Source organism: Schistosoma haematobium, chromosome 7, assembly GCF_000699445.3.
Source record: "Schistosoma haematobium chromosome 7, whole genome shotgun sequence".
In the NCBI taxonomy this organism is placed as follows: Eukaryota; Metazoa; Platyhelminthes; class Trematoda; order Strigeidida; family Schistosomatidae; genus Schistosoma; species Schistosoma haematobium.
The window spans coordinates 4,882,665-4,908,650 of NC_067202.1; the positions used below are offsets into that span (position 1 = coordinate 4,882,665).

The 25,986-nt window shown below is 34.6% G+C and overlaps 1 protein-coding gene across 1 annotated transcript in view; it reads right to left on the minus strand.

The window, feature by feature from the left end:
- Positions 1 to 13,189: 13,189 nt before the first annotated feature.
- MS3_00011166 (uncharacterized protein) overlaps positions 13,190 to 25,986 on the minus strand; it is a gene marked incomplete at both ends in the record, with an annotated part of 49,024 nt that continues 36,227 nt past the window's right edge. The window contains 3 exons of the mRNA XM_051219576.1: positions 13,190 to 13,377; positions 15,970 to 16,724; positions 20,875 to 21,889. Coding sequence (XP_051064275.1) covers positions 13,190 to 13,377; positions 15,970 to 16,724; positions 20,875 to 21,889 — 1,958 coding nt within the window. The remainder of the gene's footprint in view (positions 13,378 to 15,969; positions 16,725 to 20,874; positions 21,890 to 25,986) is intronic.

Here is a 25,986-nt window from a genome sequence, read left to right on the forward strand (position 1 = left end):
CATGATCCAGAATTCATACGTTGGACTACAGTGCAAAATCGTGCATGCAGGACAGCTGACAGATGCATTCCAAGCAAGGACCGGAGTCAGACAAAGCTTCTTATTCTCACCCTATCTCTTTCTTCTGGTGGCCAAATGAGGGAAAGCACGGAATACAATGGACAGCTAGTCATAAAATAGACGATTTGGACTTCACAGATTACTTAGCCATTTTATCCCATACATACCAATAAATGCAGATGAAGACAACTATTTTAGCATCAGAATCTGCATCATTAGGCTTTAGCATACACAAGGGAAAAAACAAGATTCTCAAATACAACACAAACAACACCAACCCAATCACACTTGATAATAAAGCTCTAGAAGATGTGGAACCTTTCACATACTTAAGAAGCATAATCGGTGAACAAGAAGCACGCAATGCAGACGAAAACGTGAAGACTGGAAAAACAAGGACAGCGTTTCGACAGTTGAACAACATATGAAACTCAAAACAACTCTCAACTAATTATGAAAGACACAATCTTCAATACAAACGTCAAGATAGTTTTACTGTACGTAGTTGAAACTTGGACAACTACTATTGCCATCATCAAAATGTAGAAGTATTTATAAACAGTTGTCTACTCAAGTTACTCAATATCTGTTAGCCAGAAATCCTCAGCAACAACCTACTGTGAGCGAGAACAAACCAGCTTCTAACTGAGGAGAAAAGATGTTAAAAATGGATAGGACATACATTACGGAAATCATCAAACTGCATCACGAGGCAAGCGCTAACTTGGAATCGTGAAGGGAAGTAGAAAAGAGGAAGACAAAAGAACACACTATGTCGGGAATCGGAAACAGCCATGAAAAGAACTATCAATTGCTATCTCACACATTTGCAGCCACATTTGGCCAAATCTTGTACAAATGTTGTTTCCTATTTTATGGTACGATGTGGTCTGTTTGATTTGTATGTAAACCCAGTATGCTTGAAATACATGATTCATATCACAAAGTCTGAGAGTGATGTTCTGGACCTAACAAGCAGATCTAGGTAGAAAGCAGGACTGATAAATACTGTAGATTACTCGTACGGGTTTTATGCATCGTTGGTCCAATCGATGATTCACTGTTCTCTGATTGGCGGCATCATTACGTTATATTATTGATAGGGACACAAACACACAAGTTACGACATGAAAAACACACCGTCTATTATATGTATTACAGCACTATCAACCATCGATGAATACCGTGACTTCAGTGAAATGAGATGGATCATTTGAAATTATTCCACAGAAAAACAAGACATCATCGAAACATTAGAAAAACATATTCACCATGAAACTCATTTTAGTGTTTGTGCATCATACAGTATTCCAGTATGGTAATTTCTCGACATTGAGAGCACACAACTAGATGCATTACCATTAGTTCAGAGATGTTGTCAGATTTTAAATATTCAAGAATAAATTTCCACAACATTCTGAAGAAGTCGAAAAACGTTCTAACAATAGTCTGATTTTAGATTGATATCAATGCATATATCAATGTTAGAGAACTATTGAAAAGCTGGAAGTACTGGACGGCCATTTCGTCCTAGTACAGCACACCTCAGCAGTTACCCACTGAAAACAATGTTGGACGGTCACGCAATATCATGGATTGGTTGAAGTTAGATATTAACACTGTTGGATATTGGCTCAGTGGTTTATAGTTTGAGTGTTGCGTTGGCAAGCGAGACCGAAGTCACTGCATCCAACTCACTTTGGTGTGGGATAGTGGACGCGTACTGTTGAAGTGTCCCATGCTAGAACGAAACGTATATCAATCATTCAAAGAACCGTTATTAAATAAATCATAACGGTGTATGAATTCACGAGGTAACACAAAGCATCGACTAAAGTGTATCATTGGACAGTGCAGATCACAAAGTTACAAGCACAACAGGCGAATTTCAGCAGCAAATCTAATGCACTCGAGCAGGCGAATACAGAGACGAATTTACAATTGAAACAATTAGTAAGATTCAAGCACAAATATATGGGAAAGCTAATGATCCATTGATTGAGAGATATTTAAGCAACTAACATTTGAGCTAGGAAGGGATGTGTGTGTAGGCTATCATATGTGATCAAGCCTACATGTTTGTACAAAAATAATAATAATAGTAATGAAGAGATATATACTGTTACTGTTCTAATAACACTGTTTGTTAAGTAGGTTAATTGAAGGGCTAGAAATAATTAACCGTAAATAAATAAACCTAATGGTAGGAGATGAATCCAATGGTTTACAAAGTTAATTTTAATCAATTTGTAATATTACGTAACCATCATTTAATGTGCTTAGTCGGTAATCTCTGTACACTCGACATACTTGAACTCTATTGGTCATACTTTCTTACTATTTCCAAATAAGCCGTAGACAGTCATAGAGAAAGAGTCCTATTCTAAGATAGAATAGCCGTCCACTGTTCCTTGACTTCCATTTGTTGTTTATAACTACTTATAAGACCACATATCAATATTATATAAATATATACGCTAGTTATCGTTTACTGCTGAACTTGAAACAACATTGTTCACTCGTTTAGCGATAACTTTTGAATAGTAACTCCACCAAAGTGCTATTTCAAATAGTGTAGAACTACACGTTCTGCTCAATCACATTGATATGTAATGAAAAAAGAAGTTGCTTCAGTCTCATAATAAGACGAAATAGCTATCCAGTGCATCCTGGCGGTATCATTATGTTATACATTAAATAAGATACAGGGAATATGTTATAACAAGACAGATGATGGGCGGCCTATACTCCTAAACGAAGGGTAACAAGCGTAAGTAACTAGGTAGGTTGTTTAAACGTAAATGCATGAACAAAGAGTATCAATATTTGAACAAATTTCGATGCAATTCCACAAATGTAAGTTTAAACTAAGAAATCAACAGAATACCTAGGTGATATTCAAAATTACAACACATGAGTTAAGAATTGCTGATGAAACAAACAGTCCTATTAATATAAAACGATAGAGAAATACAAGAATATTAATACACTGAATTGATTAAAGCTACGCATGTAAAATTTTTGGATGATGCTTCAATGAATTATCAGACTGAATATCATTGGTTGGATTCTCGATAGGTTCATGTATTGCAAGAGCATTCGTAATTAAAGACGATTTTTTCTCATCGATAAATTTACCTCAAGTAGAAATACTAAAAAAAAAATACCAAGATAGAAAGAAGTCCTTTTTGTTACGTCTTTGATCTGTCTACCCACTTTCGTAGCTGAAGATACTTGTCTAGTCTAGATTAAAACCTAGACGCCATAGGCTGACTAGCCTAATCTTGAGGCTAGTATACTTGAGTTCAGAGTAGTGTTGAAAGTAGAAAACCATTCTATCACCTGATTGGCTGACAACCACGCAAGTGATGGAAGACGAGTCAACTGGAACACTACTCGATTTATTCCCGATTCCCACCTGTTTGCCGATTTCGGATCAGTGTAAAAAGATACATGAATAAATAGATGACTAACCCGATCACAACGCACAACAATTAGGGAAAATATAATGATGTCCAAAACTGGAGATTAGCGTAGAAAATTGAGTTCAAATTACAATAGCTTTGGAACAAAAAGGGTTGTAGCAGTGAATCATACATTAAACGAAAGCTTATGATTTGTAGAATAAACTATGGACAATGTCAATGTTTTACAAGCTTTGAATTCAATGAAGTAACGTTCCGAATAATAGTTTTCATACTTTGTCAAGGCTTTCTGTTTCTCTGTTCACATCACTTCTTTTCATTGTTTTTCTTCAACTACTTAAAACAACCTAAGAACACTAAGGATTATAATTTACATTATGTCATGGGAATAAAGAATCTGTAGAATAATAAAAGAAAAATATAAGAAAATTTGAACATAGAACTCAACATGAATTATGACGTAATAACAACCATTGAACAGATTGAACAGATTGATGGATTAAAATAAATGAAGCTCAGAAATAAAAAAAAATGAAACAAAAATGATGGAAATGAAGTTTTTGTAATGTAAAACATGCAATCAAGTATAAAGTGGATATGATTCAGTTTTTTGATTGATGTTAGACCACCATTGAAAACCTGAAAACATTAGAGGGCCGTTTTGTCCTATCGTGGAACTCTTCAACAGTGTTCATCCATGATCCTGTTCCAGGGATTGAAACTCAGAGTATTCGGTCTCGTGTGCAAACGCTTAACTTCTAAACCCACACCAACGGTGTTAATGTCTAACCCTGAACTAATTCATGAAATTGAGCGACCATCTTCCATTGTACTGAGGTAGATGCCTGTCTCTACCTGACATAGATTATGTGATGAAAAACGGAAGTTGTCAAGGTAGGATAAGATATACAGCTTTCACAATTGATTGATCACTGGGTGGTGATCAATGTCATGCTTATCTAGTCCTTATTAGTGCAGATCGAATGCTATCGATCATGTTGCAATGTGGCCACCAGTCTAGGTGACTCGACACAGCGGGCACTATGTATTGAGATTTAGATGGTGGTTGGAGGTAGTCAACAGGAAACCCTGGACCCGGGTTTCATGCTACTTGGTACTCGTCACGGCTCGGATAGCTCAGTGGTAACGTCTCTGACTGTGAAGCTGGGTGATACGAGATCGAATCCGCCAGGGAGCACCAGTTCCCTCAAGATTACAGGTACACCTTGCTGACGAGTGCCAAGTAGCACGAAACCCGGGTCCAGGGTTTCCTGTTGACTACCTCCAACCACCATCTAAATCTCGATATACAGCTTTATCTTACGGAATAAACAATTCGGGTACATAAACTATTCATAAGGAAGAATGGCTTAAGTGAAACTTAGCAAGTCAGAAGATTCTTCACTGTATTACGTTTAAATATGTAAAAATGTTAAATAATTTCTAGTAATGAATAGAGAATTGCACAAAATTATAGATCAATTGAAGTTTGACATTAACACCGTGGGCTAAACGTTAAGCATTCGCGTGTGTGATTGAAGATCATGAGTTCGAATGAATAGTTACATCGCCTCAATCTCTTCAACCATACACACATACACATATTTACCAGAGATTGAAACTTGACCCTTCAGGATTCACATTTAGGTTGATATTAAATGTTTAAATTTTCCTTCTGACTGAACCCTATTAGGCTTAGTTTCTTTCTATGAACATTGAACTAATGTTCACCGACTTTTACTGATTATCAAATGGAAGTCAATTTGTAATGTTTCACATATTCCTTTCAATTTCCCATATGTATTCAATATCTAGCACTTTTCCATTGTTTTGCTTGATGAGTTCACTTTATCTGTGTTGAACTACATTGCCCCATCCAAAGAAGATATATATGTAAATGAAATTTCCAGTCAATATCATGAATGTATATACAGTGAATGAAAAGAGATAATGTTCAAAACTGTTAAACATTACACCATTTATAGGACATTAGAAATGAATGATTAGCTTCACAATCAGATATAAGATAATAGGTCTTGGATTTCGATGCGAAATTCATTCACTTACTTGTCTAAAATACCGTTTTTAGTATTTTCAGTCAGTCAGTCAGTCAGTAACAACGTAGAACTTCGTACGTACGTACATCAGTTCGAGTTGCCACACCACATTAGCACAGAGATGCAGTTGTCGATTCAAATCCCGTAGTGGTAGAGGTAGTAAGAGTATGAGCAGTATTCGGGAAGATTATGGTTTGGAGATGTTATTCAATGAGTATAATGCAATGAAATAAATTTGAAAGGTGAAAAAAAGACATGGAGAATTCAGAAGATTAGAATTTGGGAGAACACAAAGAGTGGATGCACCTGCGCCATTGCAAACGATTTTGAGCCATGTCATTCAGGGTCTCTCACCATCGGTTGCTATCATCTCGCGGTCTTCAACCAGGTAGTCTACACCTACCGACATGACTCAGACCACTTGTCAGTATTTTAGCTGATGTTAGTTGACAATGAAAACTATAATTCCTGGAAGCACTGGATGGCCGTTTCGTCATAGTATGGGACTCTTCAGCAGTGCGCATCGATGATTTCAACTAGTGAAATTTCTAAAAATCTCCACAAAACCTTTTCTGATAATAATTACCTGCTCACTAGTGACTAACTTTAGGAGATACTCTTGGAGTTCTAATGAGAAGCCGTTACCAATAGAGTTCAACCAGGTCTGTTGTGAGATATCAACTCACCGAAAACAATGGTGTACGGTGGCGCAACTTCGTGGATTGGTTGAAGTCAGACATTAGCACCGTTGGATGCCGGCTCAGTGGTCCAGTTGGTTAAGCACCTGGCGCGAGGTCGATAGGTCCTTGGTTCGAATCTCACGGGCTGAGGCGTGATCGTGGATGCGCACTGCTGAGAAGTCCCATACTAGAACGAAACGGCCTCCCAGTGCTTCCAGGTTTTCTATGGTGGTCTAGCTTCAATTGACTCATGATTTCAACTTGTGAAATTCCAAAAAAATCTCCACAAAACCCATTCTGAGATGTTATAATTGTAATTCTTACCCCTTTTCATCAATTGTAAATCATAATTCCAATTCTTCACACTGGTTTACAATCATCATTTGATCTTAGATATTAGGTAAACCTTATAAAGATCACATTAGTGTCTCTCAAATGTTGTCCATCAATTATCATCTCACCGAATGCTATGAATATGTATACAAAAGTAAGCAAACTGTAGAGAAATATAATCATTGCAATATTTATGAATTATTTTGGGCGGTGATATGGACATGAATAGAAGGGATTAACGTAATAACATAGTACTACTTTATTCAGTAACTAGGATTGTAAACAGAAGTGAAAAAAAGCAAACTACATTGAATGTATTCTAGTTACTATAAGAATAGCCTGGTTAATCTAAACATGTGACATATGGGTGGTGACCTTACTCAATTGATTCATTCATTTATTTATAACAAAGAGCATATATATGCATTACTCAATTCCTGTATGGAATTGTGATTGAATATAATTATGTTCAAGTTTACTTTATATGTCATAAATATGGATTATTGTCCTTTTTCCCGCGTGACTATAACAAACTGTAATGCATATCTCATATCGTAAATAAACCAATTGACTGATGAGCAAATACTTCTTTTTCAAAAAGTGAAATCATCTTTTTGTATTGATGGCGGCCATCTTGAATATCTGAGCTACTTGTTCCTGTCGTCTAGATATTTCAATAAGTTATTTAATTTTGTTTGTTTTAACTCATCATTATGTCTATTGAGTTGTACAATCTATTCAGGTACGTTTGTGAAATGTTTACAACCTTTCGCTGTACAAATTACAAAAATGTACAGTCGAAGACATCGTGGTTGCTGGTAATATGCAGCGAAAAGAATGTACATTATTTAAATGTCGATTGACTGGACTGATAACTTATAACTGGTGATAATTTTTTACAACTTATACTGGATTCTGTTATATCCGAGCGAAGATTAAATCACGAGTAACGTCTGAGACCTATTAACTGATTAATATTATCTATGCATTCTTATGGTATAACTATTCAATAATTAGATTATGTATATTTATATTCCAGTGTTGAAGATGGTTGGAAGAAAGTTAGTGGAGGCCAAACCAGAACGTGGCATCAGTGCTTGAAGACACTAACTTCTCGTCTGCGCCATGTTGGTAGATGCAGACGACTTGGTTGGGGTCCACGTGACTATCGTAACCAGTGGTTGGAGACTCTTGGTGACATGGCTCAGAATCTACCACAATCGCGTCGGTGTATACACTCTCGGTCTTTCCTTAAACTATGAGATTAAAATCGCTTCATATCATTCTTTCTACGAACTAATTCTTTCTTCCTGTATTATTATATCCTTATATGCAATCGTTCTTTTATATGTTACCATCAGTGAATTAACTACTTTTATGAATCCAGTGTTCATCTTGTTGTGTTAATGAGGTATGGCAACTTGGACTGATGCGCATATATGTGCCTGATCCTACGTTATAACTGACTGACTGACTGACTCTTATTATAAGCTTTATTTTGACCTATATATTATTATTGTACGATTTACTGTTCTTAAGCTATGTTCAGTTTACTGACTATTGCCTCCCACGTTCACAGCCACTTTTTGGCTTTATTGTGTATAAATGTTATTTCCTATTTTATGGTGCGTTGCGGTCTGTTTGTTTGATATATAAATCCAGTATGTCTGAAATAAATGAACTGGTATCGGCGTTCTGAACTCAAGTGGACGGGCTAGGCGGACATAAACCCAATAAGGACGCTAGACTGCCCATACCGGTCGAACGTCATTGGTTTGGCACAGTGCTAAGATTGGTGGATTAATCACGTGATAACTAGCCTTACATAAAGTCACAACAACAGATTCCACTGCTAGCCACTATCTATCTTTGCTTAAAAAGCTTGTGACTTAAGGTTATATCGAGGCAATCCACACAGGATACACATATGCCAGCCAATATGAGACTGATCAATTGCAGTCCTATATAACAATGGGAAGATACAAGTAAAACAACAACAACATCAATTGAATTTACCCATACAAAATTTGTTTCTTTTTCTCTAAATGTATCAATATTTTGTTTATTTTTAATTTTAATGCTCCTAACATTATTTATAAGGATCAACATCGTTTTTGTTTTCAGTGTTCGGTCAAAATACTATGGGTAACATCCTCAGTTTAAACTATTCTGTCATAGGAAACATTCATCGAGTAAATGAATGGAAAGGAGTTATCTAGTGAATAGATAATAAACAATGAGATATAGATAGGCTACGAATTCATGGACAGATACCCTAGAGATAATTCTCCCTTACTACATGAACTGAAATGCTTTTTCGAAGAGTATTAACCATAAATTTCTATGTTTTATGTATTTTTGATTTTGTAAATTTCAAAACTATTACTAACCTTGTAATGTTTTACTCTTTCATATAACGAACTGGTTACATATATCCACACTGTTGGTCGTTTTCTTGATCTTCCATGGAAATTATCAAAATAACTTTACATTGTGTGATCATCAACGAAATTCGTTACAGTTTATTACTTGACAATCCAAATTTAATTTATCAAAATGACTGAAAACATTCAATCACTGTTTAAGAGTCTTTAACATGGTCTAAGTAATTATTGATTGAGTTCATGAAATGATCGATTTTAGACCACCACTGAAAACCTGTAAGCACTTAACAGTTTCTTCATCTTCGTATGGGGCTCCTCAGCAGTGCGCATCCACGGTGTTGACTCAATGGTTTAGAGATTAAGCGTTCACGCACTAGACCGAACGTCATGGATTCGAATCTCGCGTGCGGGATTGCGGAGGTACGTTGTGAAGGTGTTTCATACTAGAACGAAACGGTCGTTCAGAGCCTGTGAGTTTTCTATGGTGGTCCAGCTTACATCGAATCATGAATTCATCTATTAAAATTAGAAAAGATCGACTCATCAACTTACCCTAATTATTATAGGACAGCTTTTCAATTAATATATTTTAATTATTACCAGAAAATCTTGACGAAGAATGTACTTGTATAGATCAGTATATTCTATTAAAAAGTTACCCCCAAACTTTTATAAAGAAACACAGTATGTATTACAGTATTAAACTGCAAGGTAATAGACCTGAAGTTTGTTCTGATAATGTTGTCTAGAGAAACAATGAAACCTACACGGCCAAGCCATCTATTTCAGAGAATGAAACTCTACCAAAACGAAGCATACTTCTGTATAACTGGAATTCAAAGGTAATGAAATCAGGAATAAAATAAGTCTTACTCTAAAGACAGCTTTAAAAACTCCCATTAAACATAGTGCGATCGTCATGAATACAAAGATAGAAAAAATACCCGTTGCATATCATTTTCAAATTCAAAGAATTATATACATGTACATGATGTTAAACTAAACCTTAACGATGTCCTAGTGAAATTCCAAGTATATCCTTGAGATTAACCAATCAGGTATTCATAAATTAGAATATATATACTTTGTAAAGAAATGTTGTGGAATACAGCAAAAGTTCGATGAGTGTAAAGTTTTGAAACGTTATCATCCTCTCTTCGTTATCCAAAATGTGGGACTGTCAAACCTTTTTTTAATCAGAAACATGTAGTGTACCGTCGAACAACCTCGTCTCTATATATTGTACTTTTCCCGCATCTCGTTCGCCTTTTCTCATTATTCATAATCTCTCAGTCATCTACGATCATATAATCAAAATTAGCTAAAATATAAAATCTAATCAAATCATGATATTCAATGTCAGTCTATTCGTGATTCCGTTTTATAATCGTGTATCAATTCAACATCTACTGTCTTCATTATGATTAGCTGTTTCCATCACTCTCAAGGTCGACCACATAGTTCAGTTCGAGAGTATACACCAAAAAAAACACATTTGAACTGGTAAAACAATAAGGTGTGTTTCTACACACTTTATTGATTATATTCCCAAAAACATTCCGTCTTTGACGAAAAAAAAGATTTCGTAGTTTGATAGAATGCCGTATTTAGAAGTCACGATACAATCTGAGTACATTGAATGCGTTCTAAATTATAAATAAAGAGATTAAATCTGCCTAAATAAGATTTGCAGCAGCCATAGTAATTAAAACGCTTAAGCCTGTGTCTTTTTTTGTATTTAACATGTGTCAGTAGTTAGGCCTCAAGTTTTTTTTTATTCAAAGCGACAGTTTCTCCTTGTTTCTTTCTTGAATTAATTTTACTCGTAATTTTATGAGCTTAATTCACTTTTGTTTTTATTTCTTATACCTGTTATATGTTTCATTGCGTTACGCGATAAAAGTATATTAATAATACTTTATAAGTATCACTACAAGTGCTCTTAAGCGTCGTTGGATTGGGGCCAACAGTGGAATGTAGGATGTGTGTTCTGTTCTGTTTGAGACTCATCATTTAAAGGTACTCGATACAGCCAGATTGGTGTTTACTCCGAGACTGAAACTCTGTAACTTTCGCTTTAAGTACTTAAGCAATATTCACTGAGTTACTGAGTACAGATGGTCAGTGACTTGTGCAAAATGGAAGAATTTTAATTCGATTATGGGGGACTGAACTTTCTATTGTCAGTGTTTACTGTTGTTATTGATGTATCGTTTTTTAGCATATATTCATCTTAAATAGATTGTGACTAATAGCAACATCGAAGCAATTCGCTCAGGTTGGAGAGAGACATTGGAGAATTTAAATCATATTATTTGGTAGTTACCATGCATAATGCTAATATAAGCTTAGAAATTATTAGTTTTATACTTGTTCCCATGTGTCACATTCCCCTTCATACAGATGATATAAACATGTTCAGTTAATAGAATACTCGATGAGACTATAATTTATGAACGACCTTTGAGTGATGCTAAAGTTGTAGTGAACAGAACACGGGTGGGGACAATCGAATATATTTGATGCAAACTTATAGGACTTGTTAATAAAATCCAACAATCAAATTGTAAATGCGTAGTTTGCAAAATGTCCATCAATTGTCTCATAATGACTGAGACTTCATTGTTCTTGCATCTTCATACAAATTGCATTCTGTTTCCATTCTTTACTGTTCAATCCTCTTGTCTCTCTGCTGCCAGACATTCTGATCACGACTAACATCATCTACTACTTATGTCAATATAAGTAGCACACACCACAAAGTGACTTTAAGAGTGGAAACCTACTGATTAGAACTAAATGATGGTTATAAATTAGTTAGAATTCTGATTTGCAGTTGATGGTTAAGATTAAGAATTGGATGGATGAATTACGCGCCAAAACTTATGACTCGTTATCTTATATCTGATTGGTTCGTCCATAAATTACAGTTTCGCCGAATACTCTGTTTTTACACAATGAATTCTGAATGGCTTCTAATGTTTATATTATGAATTGAGCGAGATAAATGTTATTTAGATTATTCTATAGGAATTTCGTTGTGAACTGAACTGTTCAATTGTAAAGTTTTCATTGAACAACATCAGCAAAAACTTCTGATAGAAGTGAGATATTTGAATTTCTACACATATGACTGACCGTTTATCTTGTCGGTTTTTTGTTTGATTAGTTGTTATTGGCCTTTAATCTGTTGGTATATGAATGCGTATTATTGAAGAGTCTTATAGTAGGATGAAACAGTCGTACAGTGTTTCCTGGTTTTCACTAGAGGTTTAACTTAAATCGGTTCATAATTTGAATGAAATTCAACAATAATCATAACCTCATACTGTTTATTTATTTTTTCCATCTCCAACTTCGAATTGTTTCTTGATCCCAAACTTGCTCATGATTTTTCTAATTATTTGATAAATCGGATCGCCTTCGGTATGTTTATTGATTACTGATTAAGCTACTAAAAACTCTCTCGTATTCTTAGTACTTTCTCTATTCAAAATTTCAAGATTTTCTTAGCTGAACGTGTCTCTATAGTTATTATTAATATGCATTGACAACCTACTGTGGGAGAGAACAAACCAGATTCCAGTAGAGGAAGAAATCAGGAAGAAGCGGTGGAAGTGAATAGAACACACATTCAAGAAAGCATCCAGCTGTGTCACAAATCAAGTCCTTACTTGGAGTGCTCAAGACCAAATGAGAAGAGAAAGATGTATGGACACATTACACCGAGAAATGGAAACAGACATGAGAAAAATGAAAAAAAAATTGGATAGAACTAGAAAGGAAGATGTAGGACAGAGTGAGTTGTAGAATGCTTTTCGGTGGCTTATGCTCCACTGGGAGTAACAGATGTGTGTAAGTTAATAAGTAAGTAAGGAATGCCATAACTAGCCATTGCCTTGTCCGGCTGCGCCTTATTCGATTTGACTATAAATTTGCCTTTTAATTTGCTCGTATAAACACACACATTCACCTCTTTGCTTCAAATTCGCTCGATGTGCTTATCACTTTGTTGTCCGTGCTATTAGCTAATAAAGTTTAATTACCGCTTCTTATTGCCCTTTGATTTCAAATACCGTTAGGATTTATATATAATAACGGTTACAATGGTAATAGGTTAGCATAACAAAGCCACTACAGTGTGATCTAGTTTAGACAAACGAATAAAAGCTCATTTAATCCGTAATATAACCATTACATATAATAACAATGAAGTAATAATAATGATAAGAATGATAATCTTTTCTCTGTTACATATTTGATGTTGTTTCTGTTAGAGTCATCTGTTGATTTTCATCTTCATAATTTTTGTAAAAATTATTTACAATAGAATGATTAGTAAATGTATAATGAATATTTGATAAATGTTGATCATCTTCAATGATATTCATCCAATTGTAAATAGGTTCATTTCCATGAATCATATTGTATCCAACCTCTGTGAACAACAACAAGAAAACAACAAGAGAATGAAAACTTACAATGTTTTAAATTAACTTGTGAATGAAATATCGATGGATAATGGTTAGAAGTGGAATCTGGGATATGTGTTTCATCCTATTTGGCATTCGTCAATTGGATGTACCTGCATCTCAGATTTGTTGATATTCACTCTGAGTATCGAAACTAGTACAGGTTCGCTTCAAAATCCATCATGTTATCCACTTAACTATTGAGTTCTGATAGTCACCTGCTCATACAAGCAAGACGAAACACGCATCCTGAATTCCACTAATAGCCATTATCCATCTTTGTTTGTAATGCTTTTGAATTAAGGCAATATCGAGGCGATCTGTACACCATGCACATATGCCAATGAAGAGACTGATCAACCGCAGTCCTAAACAACAATGAGAAGATATAAGCAATTAATACCAAGTGAATTTATCTTGTCGTTTGTCTAAATATAGTCATCATGTCATACGTTCTGTAGAAAAGATGAGATGTGACTAGGAGTAGAACCTTTGACACATCTTTCTTCCCATATTAAATTTGTCTGTCGCTTGATGTATCTGACTTTCAGAGTTGATGCCCTTTCTCTAACTTAAACTCAGCACCTTATACATCGAACACTCAGCTTTGTTTTCCATATGGATAGTGAGTCTAGATAGTTACCGACTTGTTCAACCATTAAAAGACAGATTTAAATTCATGAATCTTGTACAAGTGGTAGTTATCAGGACTCAGTTGCTAAGTGTATATATTATTCTTAATATTCACTTCATAATGGTTATGCTACTTTGATAAGAAAGAAGTTGACCGTGATAATGTAAATGCTATTTTGTTCACCCAATTTAATCTACCGAATGAATAATTAGTGTAATTATCTAAGAAAGTCAACTACTCCCTAAATATTCACCACCACTCCATCTCCAAACACCAAGCATTCATTCACGACACATAATGAGTCCCGACAGTGGTAAAGCTGCTTCATGTCACCATCAAGTTCAATTGACGGCAATAACTGCACCTTCATCGGCCTTAAGGTGTTTGTTGATAAGTCGTGACGGGGCGTCTGCCTGACCAAACTGTTGGGTGCGCCGATAGTGAATGTTAAAATCGTAACCCAAAAGTATCAAAACTCATTGCTGGAGACGGTTTGCAGAGTGGGCTGTAACAACAAATTTCGAACGGAAAATTGTAAGAAGAGGCTTGTGATCAGTGAGAAGAGTAAATCTTCGACCGTACAGGAATTTGTGGAAACGGCGTATTACAAACACAAGGGCGAGAGCCTCTTTCTCTATTTAGCTGTACTTCCTTTCTGATGGAGTTAATGTACGAAACGTATGCATGACACCATTCTCTGTTGAAGTGTCTGCAGCTACAATGATTGTCATAGATGGTTCGTAGTTCTTTAATAATAACTCAGAGCTTATGATTATTTTCAGCTTGCAAAACGTAGATTCACACTCTTTTGTCCAGTTCCAACTAGTATTCTTAGTCAGAAGATATTTTGGTAGGGCATGTATGTCGTTGTTCGACGGGACGAAAGCTGAACAGTAACTGACTAATCCTCGAAATGATCGGAAGTCAGAGACATTGGCAGAAATGGGCATCAATTATATGGCTCGGGTGTTTTCAGGGTCTCGTCTGCGACCTGCAACATCAAAGGTGAACAATTCACCCTGTCCTACGCCTTCCTTTCTAGTTCTATCCAATTCTTGTTCATCCTTCTCATATCTGTATCCATTTCTCGGTGTAATGTGTTCTTACGTCTTCCTCTTCTCATTTGGCATTGAGCTTTCCATGTGAGGGCTTGCTTTGTAACACAGTTGGATTCTTTCCTCAATGTGTGCTATCCACTTCCATCGCTTCTTCTTAATTTCTTCCTCCACTGGAATTTGATTTGTTCTCTCCAACAGTAGGTTGTTACTGATAATGTCTGGCCAACAGACCCAAAGTATTTTGCATAGACAATTGTTAGTAAACACTTGTATGTTCTGGATAATGACTTTCGTAGTTCACCAAGTTTCCACTCCATACAGTAGAACTGTTTTAACATTTGTATTGAAAATTGTGAATTTGATGTTGGTTGACAGACAGTTGTTTTGAGTTCCAGATGTTCGTCATTTATGGATGCATAGCTCTCGGTTTGCCAATTTGCGCCTTCACATCTACATCTGATCCACCGTGTTTATCAATGATGCTCCCTAGATATGTAAGGATTTTCACATCTTCCAAATCTTCTGCGACAAGTATAATTCGATTGTTGCATACCGTGTTGTATCGGAGAATCTTGCTTTTACTTTTCTGTATATTGAGACCTACTGCTGCTGAGGCTGTTGCTACACTGGTCGTCTTCTTCTACATTTGTTTTTGCGTATGTTTCATAGAATAACCAAATCATTTACGATGTCTGGGTCGTTTAGCTGTATTCTAGTTGTCTATTGTATCCTATGTTTCCCCACCCCACCAAAATGTTAATATCTTCATGATCTCATCGATCAGAAAAGGAAAACGGATCAATAATCTATCAATAATTATTACTAGTCTCATACAATTATAATACAAATATTAAAAAAGAACTTACGTGAACTTGCTGAATTTCCCATATTTTCATGATATGATCCATTTGTATAATATAAATTTGTTGTGATAGGTAGATCATTATTGAATTGAATGATATCAGTTGAATGATAATGATGATTGATTTCATTATGACTATATATACTATTTATATTCATATTGATACTACTACTACTATGATTACTATTATTATTATTACTACTACTACTATTAATTGATTTAAGTAGTATCTCTTCATTATGATTTGATGTTAAACATAATAATTGATTTTGTTCATCAATAATGATATTTACATTTGATTTATATTGATTAATTAATTTTGATTTACATTTATTACGATAAATAATAATTATAATAATCATAATTATTATTATAATGAATATAATTACTATAGTAATAAGTATAATAGATAATAATAAATGTTTATTTGTTTTCATGAATTGATTGTTTCCAATGGGAAAGTTGATATTTTGTTCCGGTAAATTATATACATTATTATTATTATTACCATTATGAGGGTCAATAGATATGGATGGATTCAGAGGAGAATGTACAGATGAACTTGATGATAATGATGATGATGATGATGTTGTTGAATAAGGAGAAGACCTAGATATAGGATTATATGATATAGAATCAGGTAAATCATTAATTGGTCTTTGATGAAGTTCTGTTGGTAATATATTAAGAAATATGATACATGTTGTATTAAATAATTCAGGTTGACTATAATCTTGTATATCTATGTATAAAATGTATCTAAAAAAAAAAGGAAAAAAAGAGAATCTTTATGATCATTTGAGTAACAATAAGCGATTTATGATCTTAATCAAAAAAACTTCAGAATATCTACAATCCAATACTTACTAGCGATTAGCTTTGTGAGAGAATCCTCGGAATTCTAGTAAAAAGCCGTAGACAGTGGAGTTAATCCTTGTCGGGTAAAGAAAAGTATCTACGTCAGTACAATGGAAGATGGTCACGTGATTTCATGGATTGATTGAGGTTAGACATAAACATCATTGAATGACGGTCCAGTGATCTAGAGTTCAAGCGTCCGTGAGCGAAACTGAAGGTCGTGGGTTTAGATCCCGTGTGCAGGATCGTGAACGCGCGTTCTTAAGGCGTTCCACATAACGACGAAACAGCCATCCAGTGCTTCCAGGTATTCAATGGTGGTATAACAGCAATCGGTTAATGATCTCAATCAAAAACAAGAAAGGAAACTATTCAAATAGACTAACGTATCTTAGTACTTTTTCAAAAATAAATTGTATTTCCACTCAAAGAATCCATTCATATATTAATGATTTTTTACAGTCCAAGCAATGTAGCGATTTGGAAGACTCTCCCAGTCTCCTACATTGTACGAGCATTCAATCTACCTCAATTAATGGTTGCTCTGGTTGTCAGAAGGAGCATCAGCCTCGTGATTTCCGAAGGAACTTGGATTTCATCATGAGGCGTCATATCTCTTCTAACACCCAGAGTTTAAATGGTTTGAATTATTTATTTATCTGTTTATCGCTTTTTTAGCCAGTTAGTTTTCTATGGGATGGAGTCGCTAACCACATGCCCAACCTTCCCTATTTATCCGGGCTTGGAGCAGGCAGAAGCACCAGGGGGCACCACTTCAAGAGGCATTTCCTAGAGTTCTAATGAGAAGCCGTTACCAGTGAAGTTCAACCAGGTCTGTTGTAAGATATCAACTCACTGAAGACAATGGTGTACGATGATGAGATTTTGTGGATTGGTTGGATACTAGCTCAGTGGTCTGATGGTTAAGCGCTCGCGCGCGAGACTGATAAGTCCTGGGTTCGAATCTCGCCGTGGACGAAACGGCGGTTTAGTGCTTGAAGGTTTTTCATGGTGGTCTAGCTTCAATTGAATAACATGAATTCTTATCAGTTTATACTTTTTTTTTCTAAAATCTATGTCAAATTAGTTGTCATTCCAAAAAAATAACCAAAAACAAAACAGGAACTTGGTATTTTGAATGTCATTACACATCACAAAACAGTTTGTTCAAAGACGGAAATGTCTATTATGATAACTAAAAATTTATATTCTTATCACTGTAATATCAAACAACAATCAAGTATTTGTTGATATACCCATTTCACTGTTCATAATATTGATAAACGACTATCAGATATCAATGAAATACTCATGTCTAAATGTTATGAATCTAGTTAATAACTTGTATTTCAATCATGAAGTAATCTAATTTAACAAGGAATTAATCAGTTCAATGAAAGAAGAAAACATAATTTTGAAGTTATTTATCAGATTTACATTTACAATACCATAATCAATAATGAATATCATGTTTATTCAATCCTTTGTTATGTTGATTAGATTCTATGATTAATAATTACAGTTGGGAAACTAGTCTAAGTGATTAGATATTAGATATACCATATTGAAGACGGCCAAACCAAAACGTGACATCAGTGCTTGAAGACACTAACTTCTCGTCTGCGCCATGTTGGTAGATGCAGACGACTTGGTTGGGGTCCACGTGACTATCGTAACCAGTGGTTGGAGACTCTTGGTGACATGGCTCAGAATCTACCACAATCGCGTCGGTGTATACACTCTCGGTCTTTCCTTAAACTATGAGATTAAAATCGCTTCATATCATTCTTTCTACGAACTAATTCTTTCTTCCTGTATTATTATATCCTTATATGCAATCGTTCTTTTATATGTTACCATCAGTGAATTAACTACTTTTATGAATCCAGTGTTCATCTTGTTGTGTTAATGAGGTATGGCAACTTGGACTGATGCGCATATATGTGCCTGGTCTTACGTTGTAGCTGACTGACTGATACTATATTGGAATATTAGCTGATTGGTTATCAATAGCTAGAAATTTAGAACCTAAGTGGGTTTGACTATGGACGAACCAATCAGATTTACGATAAAAGATCTCGAGATTTTGGGTGCGAAATTCATTCATATATTTGGCTAGATAGTGTCTTGACATTTTAACTGATATCATTTTGTGATAAAACCTTAAATTTAATCCATATTCTTAACCAACAACTGTAAATCATAATTCTTATCCTTCACACGGGTTTAAAACCCTCATTTAGCCTGTAGTCAGTAGATGGACATTCTTGAGGTCACTTTAGCGTCGATCAAGAATCGTCTATAAATTATAGTCTCACCCCTAGGTGTAACGGGAAAAAAACACTGAAAATCCCTTCACACCATTTCGTTGGACTGTATCATCATTTATTTGTTCTTTCTCCCTTTCTTTTATTTGAACCTTTATTCATGTCTCTTCAGTCTTCTTCGTTTGAGCTTTTATTATATGACCTTGGTTGAAGACTTACTTTTTGTTATTTAATTTTATTGTTCCATGTCGCCTAACTTTTGACAATAAGGTCGAGTTTGAATAAACTTAAGGTCACACCATGGTTCAGTGTACGACTGTTAACCTCTGAGAATCTACTTGGAAAGGCCGCCGGAATCTTTGCATATAAACATCTAATCCCATCTTGTTGGGAATATTTTTATTGATTCTTAAGTATCGAACTATTACTTATTCGCTATTCCTTTTGTAGTTTAGCACGTTAATTTGTGTTAGCAAAACTCTTAACTGTATAACATAAGCTGAACCTTTTAAAGTGTTTTGTACTTTTGATCTAATTTAATCTCTTTCTCAGATTAGAGCCATTTAAATTGAACATATGGTTTTGATACAAAAATGCTTCGTACACTATACAAACGAACGTATTCTGGTCAGATCGTTAGTTCTGCGTTCAAACTGAATATTGACATTTCGGTCATTGCACTAGGTTTTATATTATTTTCATAATGAAGATTTGTGGAGATTGTATTGAATTTAACAGTTGAATTCATGAATCGATCTAAGTTAGACCATCACTGAAAATCTGGAAGTACCGAACGGCCGTTATTTGTCATTCCTCAACTGGAGCATTGTTGCAACTTGGTCAATAAAAGTCGACCAACAACCATTATAATTTAACAAGAACTTATTGTTAAATTAAAATATCATATTTGTTGCTAAAAAATTGTAATTTATAATTGATTGATCACTGTGTGGTGATCAATGTTATGTGTGTGTCAGATCCTTCTTAGTACAGATCGAATCTTATCGACCAAGTTGCAATGTGGCTACTAGTCTAGGTGACTCGAAATTGCGTGCTACATGTTGACAGGTAGACAATAGGAAACCCTGGATCCAGATTTCGTGCTACTTGGCACTCGTCATTAAGGTGCATCTGTATTCTTTTTTGGAACTAATGTTCCATGACGGATCCGAGCCGTGATTGACCTGTTGTAGTATTCGGATAGTCCAATGATACTGTCTCTAACTGTGAAGCTGAGTAACAAAGAGTGGAATCCGTCAGGGAGCCTCAATTTCCTTAAGATTACAAATACACTTTGCTGACAAGTGCCAGGTAGCACGACACCTAGGTTCAGAATTTCCTGTTGTCTACCACTAACAGTACGAACGGAGTATTAAATCAACACATCATTTATTCATCATGATTCGAGTGATTTAAACCTGGCTTCTCTATAGTTAAATAGTATTGTAGTGAAGGAGAACACAAGTGAGGATAACCGAACTATACTTAGTACACGCTTACAGAGTTACTTGTTAAAATAGAAAAACCATTCTATAATACCCAATTTGCAAAATATTCAATAATTGTCTCAGACTTCATTGTTCTTGCATTTCTATACTAATTGTTTTCTATTCCCGTTCTTCCTTTCTTGATCTTCCCAATCTTCTACTGCTAGACATTACATTCCTGACTCGCATTATATACTACTTATATTAATATAAGTAACATCACAATATTACTAACATTCATATAAGAAACTCATATTTATATGGTTACAGATATACAATATACCAATGATAACTTACTCTCCTACATCCATCAACACTAATTGTCTACTGACACTTAATATACCAGTATATGGATTTAATGAAAGAAATGGTTTACCATTCCATAGTTTTAAATTATCTTTCATTTCTTTTTCAATATTATTATTATTACTATTATTATCCATCCAATATAATTTGGGTAGTAACCAAATATGACGTAATATATAAATCAATTTGTTTCTATGTGGTATCATATTCTCATTTTGTTGATTTAATGGAATAATTTTATAATCTTTGATCACTTTATAAGATATAGATATATTGGTTATACAATAGGGGGATTTTAAACCAATTTGATTCAATATTGTATTGAATGGTTCATTGATTGATTGAATTAATTTAAATGATTTATCAATCCATTGATTATTTGGATATTGATTTTTAATATTATATAGAATAATTTTAATGGATTTAAAAGAATGTTTTGATGATATTAAAGTTGGTGTGATCATTAGAAGATATTGATTTTTTAATGAATGTTGAATAAAATGATTAATATTGATTTGATAACCATGACATATTGAATTTGATCGATTAGGATTACATAAAAATTGGATCGGTTTTAAAATAAAGTCTTTTGGATCTTGTTCATTCATTGTTATCAATGAATCATATACTTTTAATGTTAATTCACAATGATGATTAAAATGATCATTATGACTATGTGATGAAGAATATTGAATACAATAAACAATCATCTTTGATAATATTGAATCATTTGAATAAATGGAATCTGTTATATAAAATTGATATGTATCATTAGTATATGTCTTGATGTATGAATTCGATTGATTCATTTGTAAATAGATTATTATTTGATCATGATCATCATGAACAAGATCAGAATCAGGATCAGGATCTTTTATTAGATCATTCGATAATAACATTTCCATAGAATAATCCTTATTGAAATTCAATGTCAAATTAATCAATATTTGTATTTTATAATTAAGATCTTTTGAATAATCATATAATGTACCAATTTTTGATGCTTCTATCAATAATTGTTTTGTAATTAATTTTCTAGATGGATTCAATTCTTTCATTAAACTGACTATACCGGATGTTGAATTAATAGTAAAATAATTTTCTAGAAAATCAATTTTTAAGGAAAAAAATGATAATCAATTATTAGTATTAGAAGGGATTTTGTGGAGATTGTACTAATTACACAATAGTTGAGATCATGAGTCGATTGAAGCTAGATTATCATGGGAAACCTGAAAGCACTGGACGATCGTTTCATCCCACTGTGGGACTCCTCAGTAGTGGGCATCCACGAACCCGCCTCACGAGATTCGAACACAGGACAGTGATGACAATGATGGATGTGTGATAGAACCGAGCTGCGTATTGTTTTGACGTAACCTTTTCCTAACCACGAAGGGAGGTGTTCACTAACTCGTTGGTTCAGTTGTCTGGTAGTGCGCCCAATACAGCTTTCTCCACAGGAGCAGCTGAATTCGTAGATACACATAGAAGTGGCATAACCAGGTAACTTATCCTTCAATTGCGGAATCACCATCGATCGGGTCGAATACGATAGGCAGAGGTTGACAGCATTAAACGTTCTCTTTACTGCTCTAGTCAATCTATCCCGTAATACATCGCTAGCCAAATCACCATTGAATTGCAGTTTCAAGAAAAGCGGTTTCTTATTAGACGTCAGGGTCACTATTTTCCTGTTTTTTACGCGCAAGTGTTTCTTCAGGAAACCCAGTGGATATCCCAATTCAATCAAAATATTATGAATGTGTTGTAATTCTCTATCAATAGTGTCGACTGAGCATATATTAAGAGCTCTATTTGCAAGACATTTGACTAAGTTTCTCTTATAATGAAGAGGCACAAAGCTTAAAAAAATGTGTGTATTGGCTTGGCGAAGAACTTTTTCTATACACACCCCGGCTGATAGAACCATTTTCTTTTCTATTTAACAAAACGTCCAGAAAATTTAGTTTGTTATCTATTTCCTCCTCACATGTAAATTTAATAGCAGGATGTTTGTTATTAAATAGTTCGTATTCGACCCGATTGATGGTGATTCCGCAATTGAAGGATAAGTTACCTGGTTATGCCACTTCTATGTGTATCTACGAATTCAGCTGCTCCTGTGGGGAAAGCTATATTGGTGCACTACCAGGCAACTGAACCAACGAGTTAGTGAACACCTCCCTTCGTGGTTAGGAAAAGGTTACGTCAAAACAATGGTGGATGTGTTGTTTAATTTCGCGAATTAGTTGAAGTTATAAATTAACATCGTTGGATGCCGACCGGATATGTGGTCTAGTTGGTTAAGCGCCTGGCGTGAGACTGATAGGTCCTAGGTTTGAATCTCGCAAGGCGGGGTTATGAATGCGCACTGCTAAGGAGTCCCACAATAGGACGAAACGTCTGTCTGGTGATTCCAGATTTCCCATGGTTGTCTAGGTTCAATTGACTCATGATCTCAACTGTTGAAATTTAATTATTAATTTAATTAAAAGTTTTAAACGACCATTTCATTCTAATATTGAACTCTTTAGCAGTATACATCCAAAATCCTGTTCACCGGATTCAAACCCAAGGCTTTCGATCTAATTCATGAATGCTTAGCTTGTAGATACTTGAGCCAGTATTCGATGATCTTAGGTTTGAAGCCTGTGAACAGGACCTTCAATGTACATTGGTGAAAAGTTCCATATTATGATGAAATAGTTGTTCAGTTCTTTTAATTTTTTCATGATGGTCTAGATTTAATTGACTCATGAATCCAATTATTAAAATACTACAATCTCTACAAAACCCATTTCTGACGAATCTAATATGTTAAATGCTATAAATTATATCAGCGAACATTCATCTATTCATATTCACATTTAGTCATACTTTATAAGTAGCGGGTTATAGTGATGTTTGAATGTCATTTAAAACCTGAACCAGTATAGTTTAGACAATCATTCAAACCTGGATGTACTAGATAGCCTCTTCTTTCTATTATGGCATTCACTAGTGAGAATTGCATTTCCTCATGACCTCAGTCAGGGATCGAACCCAGGCTCTCCAGTTTTACATACTTATATCTAGCCTTATAAGTTGAGTAATTGTAAGTTGTAACTCTGTGATATGACAAATTGATTGGTATAGTACATTTTAGCTGTGTAATATATACTAAGTGATTAAAGCGTATCACTGATTACTTTAGGCTTAAAACGTCATTGTTTAATATTGTATGAAATTATGATTATGTAATGATAAACCGCTAGGTTTTCTATTTCTTCAATCTCTATGAAACGAATAGTATACATTGCACAATGATCCATAGTGAATAATATGTCACTTAATCCTTCTAAATTTCAAACTCTTCATTTGAGCTTAACATATGATAATAGGTTTTAACAGATGCCAAAACCCTTACAACTACACTGATACTATCGATTCTATGAAAATTAATCTAATGGGATTTTTGAAGGTTGTACAATTTTCCTTAGTTATTCAAATCATCAAGTGATCTTAGCTAAATCTCTATCAAAAAAGAACGAAACAGATATCCAATGTATATTAGCTTTCAATGATAATCTATAGTGATATTTATCTCACGGTCCTTACTACACCTGATATCTGTAAAGTTTCATGTGTTTGATTTTACTTGCCATAGAAACAAATCTTTGTTTATTGCATTATCATAGGATTTGTACATTCTTGTACATGACCAATCCCCATCACTCACTGCCAGATCTATAAGATACAATTTTGATGAAAAATATTTAAGTAACACCTTTTCTTTCTGAAATCTTGAAGATAATGAACAAACTTTAGTCAATACAGGACAGTAATTATATTCAAAACATGTCACTTATTGATTATCTGACAATGAAAGTCAACTGATGCTCAGCGAGGCTATAATTTATGAACGAGCCAATCAGAAGTGTTTCAGTGATCTCAAGGTCACAGTGCCAATTTCAGTACTCGATACTCACGTACGATCAGTTCATAGCGGATTTTAGAGAAAATGTGATAATTGAACGGCTGCAACAAATAAGTCTACTTAGAAGTTCCTTTATTTGTAATTGTAGTAATCACGTAACTTGGAGGAATATCTTTTTTAAAATAGTGACATTTTTGTCTAGATCTAGATTGAGAATAAATGAAAGTATAATCATTGTTGCGAACTGTATAATAAAAGAAACATTCGCAGATGTTACTGGAACCTCGCCTGTTAACCCCATACCGATCATTGCAGAGACAATATGCGCAGTAAAATAACAACCTTACATAACCGGAGTGTACACAAACAATATTGAAGCTATGGGATCGAGGCTGAAAGGGTTTTCGCGAACTTATCATGGCCCCAAAGACCTACTATTATGGAGCCATATGGATGATTTCCTCTGCCGTATGCATTACAATTTTAGAACCTCTGAACCTATTTCTAAACTTGACAAATTCTTGAACCATGTAAACGAAACGTATCCACTGTAATTCTTTGGTTTGGTATAATATATTTTTACTAACTGTTTTCTGATTGGTTAATATTTCCAAAGATCACTTGGAATTCGTTCAAAGGTCGTCCATAAATTATAGTCTCGCCAAAACGTGAACATAGAAATTACTTTAATGTAAATGAGAGTTCTTCATATTATACTAAATATATTTCATTTTTGTATTAGTGGATTGATTCCTCCAATTGATGTTTAAGGCTGCAATCGATTAGTCTCTTATTACTATATGTGCATCCAATCTGGGTCGCTTCAGTACTAACTTAAGTCGCAGGGATTATAAGCAAATATGGATAGTGGTTAGCAGTGGAATCCAGTTGAACGCGCGTTATGTCCTATTTGAGACTCGTCAGCTGGATGCACGTACATTCCAGAGTTGATGATCACTCTAGGACTCGAATCCAGTACCTTTCGTTTCAAACACCACCCGTCATAATGTATGTGACTTAAGGCAATATCAAGGTAATCCGCACAGGATGCAAATATTCTAACAAGAGACCAATCAATGGTAGTGCTAAACAACAATGGAAAGATTAAAGCAAACAATATCTGGTTTTAATAGTTTTCCTTCTTAACTGCTATGTAGATTGAAAAGAAATTCCTTTATATTTCT